Raw genomic sequence first — 11058 nt, forward strand, 5'->3', positions numbered from 1 at the left:
GAATACTTGTATTTTGTCTCAAATTTCTCTACCGAATAACAAATACCAACGAAAAGCTTCAGAATACTTGTATTTTGTCTCAAATTTCTCTACCGAATAACAAATACCAACGAAAAGCTTCAGAATACTTGTATTTTGTCTCAAATTTGTCTACCGAATAACAAATACCAACGAAAAGCTTCAGGATACTTGTATTTTGTCTCAAATTTGTCTACCGAATAACAAATACCAACGAAAAGCTTCAGAATACTTGTATTTTGTCTCAAATTTGTCTGCCGAATAACAAATACCAACGAAAAGCTTCAGGATACTTGTATTTTGTCTCAAATTTCTCTACCGAATAACAAATACCAACGAAAAGTTTCAGAATACTTAAATTTGAGACAAAATACATATCCAGATAACAGATTAGTAAGATAGGATTTCCCTTCAATGAATCCATGTGGACATTCTTTGATGACACTGTATTTCACTAAATGATTTTGAAAACCTTTTTTTGTTTTGTTTTTCGATCAGAGTTCTAAGATTTTTTTCACTACAGTACTTACACTAACTGGTCTATAATTTCTAGGATAACTCTTACAATTTTAATAATAGGAGTACTATTAGCAACTCCTCAGGTACTTTGGCAATGTCTATTGAACTACCAAAGGTGAAAGAGAGATTGCACAATTAATCTTTGACCTCCTCTAAAAACTCTGAACACATTGTTTGGTTTTGGTACTTTTGTCTATTTTTAAGTTCTGTCTTTCTACTTTCCACCAAGAAATTAATATTTGCATGATTTAGGCAGCACTTGGGTCAATCTCATTATTTTCCATAGAATACTTAGGGTCAGGACTGCTGCTAACATTGTTTCTTGTAAAACACAAGACCAGAAGTGAAGTTCTTAATCTTTAACATAAGCCTTGTAAGCATGGTTTAATCTTCACTTTAAAGTTTTGGTTACTTTTAACATTCTGTTATTTTGTATGACATTATCATCCAGCTGTGTCTTTTGATTTCTTAATTTATATTTTACACAAATCTTTAGCTTTCCTATAGTTCTGGAAATCTTCCTTTCTGTCAATTTAAACTTCTCAAACTTATGGTATGTATTTTAGGTTTTCTAGTTTATATGTTTAGTTTTTATTGGTTTTTTTTTCTCTCTCTCTCTTTTTAAAAACATTTTTATCTTGAATTAAAAGTAATATATTTCTAAAGAATTTCAAACTTTTGGCTCATGTCACCATCTAACTCCTTATCTCAATTCCTTAGTGATAAATCTTATTTCATGGGCTCAAATTGGCTTTTGAAACAAAATATCAAATCTTTAGTTGTTAACGATTCTTAAATGGAATCTGTTGATTGGTTATTGGACCATTTGGTATAGAAAACCATTGTGGATTATTACAAGAAACCCTTCTTTTTCATAACTGGGTCTAGTGTGGTTAGGGCACTTGTGGGTCACGGGTTCAAATCTTTGTTCTACCAAACATGCTTGCCCTTTCAGCCATTGGAGTGTTGTAATGTGATGGTTAGTCCCACTTAGAGTAGCCTAAGAGTTGGTGATGATGACTAGCTGCCTTCCCTCTAGTCTTTCACTGCTAAATTAGAGATGGCTAGTGCAGATAGCCCTTGTGTAGTTTTCTGTGAAAATCAAAACTAATCTTCATAACTTGACTCAGTAAATTCCAATAATTGTTTCTAAAAATTTAAGTTTCCAAATATTATTGCACCAATATCTTGTTTAGTTGCAACCCTGATCTCATACAGTTTCTCATGAACATTTTCTGTCTGATTAAGTTGCTGATTAAACACTTTCTGTCCTGGCAAACCATAAACATTCAGCCTCTTGACTACCATTTTTTGTTTTCATGCCTCGTATATGTGAACAAACTCACTTTTTTATTTTTACAAAGAGCACTAACAGGATAATTCTCAATGTCCAAAATACTGATAACATCCTGTCTTCTTGTTCTATGGATGGAGTGACATGAATTGCATGATCATGCCTATATAACATGGAAAAATAAACTGAGGAGAATTGTAAATAGCATCATTATATGATGTGTATGTGCTGCTTGAATATTGCTGTAAATATAGCAAAATAAAGTGCATGTATTTGTGAGTATTTCCAATTTATAAATGATAAGTTTGGTGTCTGATACATAGCCTGTGGTTAGGGTAAGTAATTTTATCGTGCGAACCTGTGATCGGTGTCCTGCTTATCGTGCGAACCCCGTGATTGGTGTCTTGCTTATCGTGCGAACCCTGTGATCGGTGTCCTGCTTATCGTGCGAAACCTGTGATCGGTGTCCTGCTTATCGTGCGAAACCTGTGATCGGTGTCCTGCTTATCGTGCGAATCCTGTGATCGGTGTCCTGCTTATCGTGCGAACCCTGTGATCGGTGTCCTGCTTATCGTGCGAACCCTGCGATCAGTGTCCTGCTTATCGTGCGAACCCTGCGATCAGTGTCCTGCTTATCGTGCAAACCCTGCGATTGGTGTCCTGCTTATTGTGCAAACCCTATAATGGATATCAGTCATACAGATTTTATTTGTTCTTTGTTTCATCAAATTTTCCTAAAGCAGGCATGGACTATGTCCAAGTTTTATATAATCCCAAACTAATGCAGTGGTGGCATTGTAAAATGAAACAACAAATTATACTCCTTTTTCCTGAAGAACTTGTGATGAATTTTGAAATTTCTGTGTAATTGACATTAAGGAAATTTTGTATTTTATTTTTTTATAAAGGGTGAAGTGTCTGGATCAAGTCAGTATTCACTAAATGACTTTGACCTGTTGCGTGTTATCGGACGAGGCTCATATGCTAAAGTCTTAATGGTGGAACTCAAGAAGACAAAGCGAATATATGCCATGAAGGTGATCAAAAAGGAACTGGTTACAGATGATGAAGTAAGTATTTAATGTTTTCTTTTTATTAACTTATCAGAGACTAAAGAAATGTCTATGAAAAGTTGTAGATTTCCTAGGTTCCATGGAGAAATACACTTATTTCTGGAAACTATACTAAGGTTAATAATAAAAGTTTGATTCGTTTTGTAAAGTCTTATTTCTTACTATACTCATGGTATTTAAAGTAATAATATTAGTGCTGGATAATAAGTGTAGAACCTTACATCAGACTTCCACTAATAAATCAAACAAAGTAATTTTTTTTAATAGTGATACGGTTATTCTGTATTTCCTTTATTGAATTGTTTATAATGAACCACTTTTGTTGCCCCTCAGCGGCACAGCAGTATGTCTGCGGACTTACAACGCTAGAAACCGGGTTTCGATACCCGTGGTGGGCAGAGCACAGATAGCCCATTGTGTAGCATTGTGCTTAACTTCAAACAAACAAAACCAATTTTGTTTTGTAGTGGTCTTTACTAAGAACAATAAAAGAAAAATCATATCAATAGTGAATTTAAAAATTAATTTTAATTTTTCCACTTTAGATTTTTTGTAATTTCACTATTTTTTATTTTTATGAAATAATAGAGATAAAGTTACATGTTCTATTGAAACGTATGTACACACAAGGAAGCACAGGCCTACTAACTTTAAAATAAAAGATAATCCAGCTTTTAATGATGATGGTGATAGTTAGTGGTTTATTCTGAGAATCCACTAATTTCTGTTATAGGATATCGACTGGGTGCAGACAGAAAAGCATGTTTTTGAAACTGCCTCTAATTATCCATTCTTAGTGGGTCTACATTCTTGTTTTCAAACCCCTAGCAGGTAAGTCCTAAGCTTCATAGAACTACTAGCAGTAAAGTTGCGGCATTATAATATTAATCAAATGAATAGTATCCTATACAGTTACATAAGTTTCATTGTTAATTAGTTACCAATTGATATTAAATGTTTTGGCTGCTATTTTGCTGCTGTCTTCAGGAAAATCCTCAGAAGGACTGTTCTTGGTTGACTATGTGGAGCATACGTATTGAAGTGAAAAAAAAGTTCAGTGTTTTCTTAAAATCTTGAACAGTAGTAGTTCTTGTGTTATATAGATATTCTTAAGTGGCAAAGAGTGTTAGAAGTTAAGCAGTATACAGTGTTGTCTGGTGGTGAGATGTAATTAAGTTTAGCTATAACTTAACAAAGAATCTTATCCTCCCCCCCCTCCCCCCTTGTGTAATGGACAATAAATTTCGTATATATCTACTTGTAAAATCAACATGTACTTTCAAGTACATGTAATTCTTAAAATTTATGTTGGTTTTCACTGACATATACCTAGTTTTTAATGATTATATGTTTAAATGAGACTATTAGGAATAACTTTTATGTTATAAAATGAACTTACTATTCCAAAAATTGTTTAATTTCGATGTCTAAGTTCAAGAGATGTCCAGTTCAATTTACACTTTGATCAACGTGTGTTATTGGGTTATACTAGTTTTGGAGTATTCCACTCCTCATTGATAACCCCGAACACAAGTTAACCAAAGAGAGATAAACCGTATCTATATCATAGTGAAAAGTATCAAACGTGTATATATCTACTGTTTGTGCGGCTATACAATGTGAAGAACTGAATATTGGCCAATGGCACTTTTTCTTCACTTCACCTATCCAGTGTATAGGTTTTCCTCATAGTGAATACAAAGCACGTTTTCACCAACAGTATGTTTGGAACTTTTATATTGTATCTTGTTTTGTCATCTTTTCCATTTAAAACTTATTTAACTGCATTTTGCACCTAAAGATCTAATATTACATTGTTTTTCTTAAGAACATCACTTGTGAAATAAAACATATTTTAATTTTACATATCTATGTGTAGTTAGGTATACTATGAAGACGTGTACAAAAAATCTTACCATTTTTAAGTCTAAAAATTATGATTTTCTGTTTTATTTTGAAGGCTGTTTTTTGTTATTGAGTTTGTTCGAGGAGGAGACCTCATGTTCCACATGCAGCGACAGCGAAGATTACCTGAAGAACATGCTCGATTTTATGCTGCAGAAATTTGTTTAGCACTGAACTTCCTTCATGAAAGAGGTGAGGGGAGAAGCGTAGTAAATATTTAACAAATTTTAAGACTGATATAATAAAAACACAAAGCCTAAAAATAGTCAGTTTTTATAATAATAAAGTATTGATTACTAAAAAGTGTCATCTTATGATGAGTAAATAATTTTGACAATTTTACTTTGATGTCGCATGTAAATGTTGCAGTGAATGTTTTCTAGATGGGTGTTATGCATAACAAATCTTATTGCTCTTCAATAAAAAATTTAGTAACAAAAACAATTTTACTCGATTATGGAATTTTTTTATGTAACAGCCCTTTCTGACACAAAATATCCATACACTCAGATCATAAAATATGTTCACATTGAGGGATTTATAATTTCCAAGATGGAGATATCCCTTATGCTTAATGGCATTGGAAAACCAAGGAATATTAATTAATTTGAGGCATTAGGACCAATAGAAAGAACCTGCAAAAAGTCATTCTTCAGCCTTGGTAAGAAAAGTGCAGCATCTTTTAACAGGTGAGAATCTACAAACACTAAAGATCAGTTGCAAATGCTTCTTGCATGTCCCAGGCTACAGTACACAACACAGTGAAGAAAAATCTCCATCTGAAAAAAAGTGACACAACAGGTACATAAGTTGTTTCCACAACATCTGTTCAGCTGTTACATACCTCAAGTAGTTGGAGAATGAAACAGGTATTTGCTGTTCCATACAAAGGCATATTGGTCAAGTTGCCAGATGCAATACCTATGGATTTCTGTGCAATTGTAGTGTTGAAATGGGCACTGGAAAATTATTATCATTATACTCCAGATGGCTTATTGATAGCATGGAGGGGGTAATGTCATTCTTTTGACATGACAGCCTTACGAAGGAACTTTTTGCAATAGAAACTATGCTGCTCGGCTATTACTTTGCTTCACAGAGCGGTTAGAGGTTTTGGTAGAATGTCAAGCAAAATGCTTTTGGTTTCATCTAATTTGGCAGCTGCAGTGTTTAGGATGATGAAAGATAATAAAAGGAATATTCTTTAAATCACATAAACCACTTCATTTGGAAGTTTTCTCACAAAGTTTATACTAGTTTTAACTCTTATGGTGGATGATTTAACCACTTAATGGTACTAAATATTGTACATTACTTCATGAGAGAAGATAATCAAAAGTTTTATTATTATTTTCAGAAGGCATGGTATGAATATAATACTATGATTTTTTCATCTAGATCTGATCTGTTTCTCTACATTATTTTCTATTTCTACATCATAAGTGAAAAGTTAGATACAGACCATCTGATTTAATTGTAGGGGGTGAAGCAATATGTCGGTAGGCTATCATCCTGGCACAGATGTAAGGAAAAATTACATTATTGGCTGTTGACCATTTTAGTTTTTGTAACCAGTAGTGTAAAACAATGTTTTTTCTTGTTGCATAGAATGCTGCGATTCTCACTGCTCGATTTTTCTTATGACAGCCAAAGTGACCATCTTTATACAACTGTCACCATTGCCACATACCATTCTACAAAAGCCATCAGTTTTAATGTTGTCAAGTGTCCTGAATACTGGTTTTTGTTATATTAAACATGTTAAAACAGTAATGTGTTTGTGTTAGTTTCTTAACATTAGAAGCATTTGGATGTTAATTTAAAGCAATCCTTCAATAACTAGATTATTTTTACAAATGTATGAAGTTTTATTTTTGTATACATATTTTACACCATAATTCAAAGTGAAACAGATATGAATAATACTAGACTTCTGATGTGATATGTCTTTACCATTTTTTTTGTTGTGTTTTAAAGCCAAAAGCTGTATCTTGGTCTCTGAAGTGACAAAGTTGTCAGGCTGAATTTTTAAAAATAAATTTAAACATTTTATGCTGACTTTGTGTTGAAGTTAATAATTATGTTTACATGTTACAATTCAGAAGTTAATACCTGATTATGTGTTTTTATTTTGTTAAGTGATTCTAGAAGCACTAATGCAAAGTTTATTTAATATTTTTTAGGATTTATTATTTATTTATTCATTGTCTGTATTAATTGCACCAAGTAAATACTATTTGTCAATAGATTTTAATTTGTTTCAGTAGTTTAGAGTACCTTATCTGCACTTATACTAAATATTAGTATCAGCTCATATGGTTGGTGATCATCAGTAATCAGTATTGACCAAGAAAATCTTAATGATGGACCCCTATTCAATTGTTTTGTTTTTATAAACCATTAGAGCCCAGCCTAGTGGTTAGCATACTGGACTAAATCTATTGGTCCATGGTTAACATCCCCCTAGTAGCAAAATTGTGGTCAACATTTTGGAGCTGTGGGTTCATTATAAGAATAGCCTAATATTAGCAGTGGATGCTTTTGACTAGCTGCTTTCCCTCTAGCTCACTATTTCCCAAACTTTAACGTCCCACAAACCCCTTTCATGAAAATGCCAAATCTCGCAAACCCCCTCCTAAAAATAAATATTTTCCAGAAATTTTCTCTTTTTCCTGAATGTCAACTATAGAAACGGTGATCTTGGAGATATAAAATTTCTTTTTTTTTTTATGACACTTTTATTACACGCTATTTATTATTTACATTATTATTCATCATTATATTATTAATTTTATTACATTATGAAAACAGCAAAACTTTTCCAAGATTTTACTTTCATAACTCGTATCACTTTGATTAAGCCTAAACTTATTTTTTATCTTAATTTTAAAAACAGCAAAAAAATACTCCCTCCTCATCTTTCCATTCCTCATGAAGAGTTGAAATTATAATCTACTAAAACATTTCATAAACCTCCAAAGAATTCACGAACCACTGTGGAACCATTACTCTAGTTTATCAAGTCAAAATTAGGGATTGATAATGCAAATATTTCTTAGATGCATTTGAGTGGGCATCAGGAACTGTTTTGCAGAAATTTTTTTATTGTTTTCAGGAATTATATATCGTGACCTGAAGCTTGACAATGTTTTGTTGGACCATGAAGGACACATCAAGTTAACAGACTATGGAATGTGTAAGGTAAGTGAATTTTAAAGAATCTTCAGAATTGAAAAGTACTTGTAGATATATGTGGCAAAAATACAAGTATTCTGAAGCTTTTCGTTGGTATTTGTTATTCGGTAGAGGACTTATCTACAACCATCCCAAAATCAGTTCCTTCAGTCACACTATTGGATGGGTTAACATTTATATTAAATATGAGATACAAGTACATTAACTTGCATTTTCTGTAATTAAAGATCTTCTGCTAACTATTTGTCCAACTTACTAATTGATCCAAGTTATTTTGTAGTACCTTATCATACAGCTAGAAAATTCAGGAGTTTATTGTCATCACCAAATGTTTCTAATTGTATCCCTATCAATCCCATTAATGTAAGTAAGAAAGAGCAAAGTCTCAAGCGTTGACCCCTTAGGTACTCCACTAGTAGTAACTTATGAGTAGACTCTATTAATAACTCTATTCCTTTCCACACCCATCCAATATTCAGTCTAGCTAACTGGTCTTTTCCCAATTCTAACCAGTATGGTTTTCTTAATGAATCTTCTATGTTGTGCCTTATCAGAAACCTTTTTATAAGTCTAAGTATACCAAGTCCGCACCCTTTTCATCATCCACACATACTTGAAAAAAAGATAACAGATTAGTAAGATAGGATTTCCCTTCAATTCCCCATGAGATGGCTTCCATCCCGGGAATCATCTGAGTATCTTTCCACTGAACCCTTTCCAATAATTCAATAAACTTTCTCAGATAAGGAGATCATAACTTTCACAATATTCAAGTGAAGCCTAACTAATAATTTGACTCATCAGTGTCTATAATTACATCCTAAAATTCTATTGGCTTTACTTCCAGCAACAGAGCCCTACCTTGATGGCTTGAGTATCACTGTTAACCTGACAGTCAAGGAATCCCGCAGAAATATTTGTAAACCAAACTGCTTTTAGTATTAAAGCTTTTTCCAACTATTTCTCACTGAACTAACTATAAGTCAACATTACTGCAAAACTAGATTTATTATAACAGAATAAATTTGACATTCCTTATCAACAGGAATATGACAAAACTAACACCATTTGATACACAGCCAGTGTTAAATAGAAACAATGTAAATTCTGTGGTATCAGTTTTTATTATGCTCCCACTGTGAAGCAAAGCCAGGTATATTGGATTATTCCTGTCCATCTTGATCTTGTGGACAGTATCTCTAGATTAGATTGATGGTACTTGGCATTAAACTTGTACAACAGGTAGTACGTGCAAAGTGATAGACCTAATTAACTTTTGATGGTTGAAGATGGGGCATAGATGTTTCATAAATAAAATTTTCACTTGTTTATTTCTCATAAATTTACTTTGATCAGAAAGCTGTAAGCTAATGGCTAGCTTTTGAAATTATTTCAAAAGCTTAAAAGTTTTGAATTGATTCCAGTTAGTTTAATCTTACTTTAGGCCAGGCTTAAAAATATTTCTGTTTGCTGTAACCTGACCAACCGTCTGAAATTGGGGTCGACTGATATATTTTTTTGACATTATGACCTGGAAAATATTTATTTTTACCAGTTTCTGCCAATATACCAACTAATCTAACAAGATTTGTTGAATTTAAAATTTTTTATTGCCATATTATGGTTAGAATGTTTTTTCTCAGAAATTCATAGAGTTTGCGACAATATGGGAGGGCATCACCTGATTACCAATCAACAACTCAATGCTGATTGGCCAATGCATTGAGGTTTGACAGCATAGCTTATCTCATACCAAGGATCCTTCATGGTAAACTAATAAATTCATGACCTAGCAGGAAAGAATTTACTGTTGATGAGCATACACCAACAGCATGGCAAACACAAGTCTGTTCAGTGTATCCATCTCCCAAAAATATTCTTGTAGATTGAGGATTTGGATTAAATCCAAATTAATTTTGATTGGAAACTTATCCATGTGAAGGGAAGTACCTGTAGATTTACTTGGTGAATGAAAAACAAACTAAATTTGTTGGCAACAGTCAATTAACTTTGACAATCAAGATCATTATCAACCAGCAAGTGTGAATTGTGAAATAATTCAATAAAAACTTTCAATATGCTGACATCCTTTTAATTACTTGTACATCAGAAGTGTTAATGTTTAATTTTTGGTCTGAAATTTCTCTAATTCTCTTCGTAGAATAAGTGGTGATAGTAACTATATTGATGGTTTAACATGTTTTAGGTGATTGTGGAACTAGTGGTATTTCCAAAATTTCTTTTGCCAAGCAATTTAAAATTTGTGTAATTCTAATGTCTGTCATTCAAGAGAACTGTTTTTCAATTAATCTGATAGTTTCTTACATTTTGTTAAAATTAAATGTTTATGAAATACAAATTTCTGCTGAAACAGTTTAACTTTCTGTAGAGCTAGCGGATAGTCTACCAACAGTTAAAATGTTACTATAACACGTGGACAATATGGGATCCTTCAAGACTGGCTTTCCGAACCCACCCCTTATGAAAAAGTAGAAACTTAAGCCAATTCTTTCAGGAACTCGCCTTTTAAACTCTTGTAAGGTGCTGGCCTGTACTACTTCTGATGTAACTCCTGTTATAAAAATATAGCTGTCTTAATTGGAAGCTAGCTTGTCTTCTCCAAATCTTCAGCTTTCATCCTCCAGTCCTTCTGTCTTCTGAATACCACACAAAGAAACCTGAGGACATTATGCTTTAGTTCAACTTCAGTTAATCTTGTAAGCTTCAATAACATTGCCTCTTACCCTTTTTCTTGGTAACAAATGAGATCATAACCTAAAACACAGATCTATGTGAGAACGAGTAGAGGAGTGTTAATTGGTTTATAAATATTTCTGTGGGATTCCTTGACTGTCAGGTTAACAATGATAACACAGATCTATGTGAGAACGAGTAGAGGAGTGTTAATTGGTTTACAAATATTTCTGTGGGATTCCTTGACTGTCAGGTTAACAATGATAACACAGATCTATGTGAGAACGAGTAGAGGAGTGTTAATTGGTTTACAAATATTTCTGTGGGATTCCTTGACTGTCAGGTTAACAATGATAACAC

At 32.9% G+C, this 11058-nt stretch overlaps 1 protein-coding gene across 4 annotated transcripts in view; it reads left to right on the forward strand.

Annotated features, from left to right (window-relative positions):
- The window catches only part of LOC106469160 (atypical protein kinase C-like), a 78233-nt gene that overhangs the window by 44955 nt on the left and 22220 nt on the right, over window positions 1-11058 (forward strand). For all 4 annotated transcript variants that reach the window (XM_013929625.2, XM_022397584.1, XM_022397585.1 and 1 more), the window contains 4 exons: window positions 2740-2901; window positions 3638-3735; window positions 4865-5001; window positions 7925-8010. In XM_013929625.2, coding sequence (XP_013785079.1) covers window positions 2740-2901; window positions 3638-3735; window positions 4865-5001; window positions 7925-8010 — 483 coding nt within the window. The remainder of the gene's footprint in view (window positions 1-2739; window positions 2902-3637; window positions 3736-4864; window positions 5002-7924; window positions 8011-11058) is intronic.

This window comes from Limulus polyphemus, unplaced genomic scaffold (assembly GCF_000517525.1).
Source record: "Limulus polyphemus unplaced genomic scaffold, Limulus_polyphemus-2.1.2 Scaffold3330, whole genome shotgun sequence".
In the NCBI taxonomy this organism is placed as follows: Eukaryota; Metazoa; Arthropoda; class Merostomata; order Xiphosura; family Limulidae; genus Limulus; species Limulus polyphemus.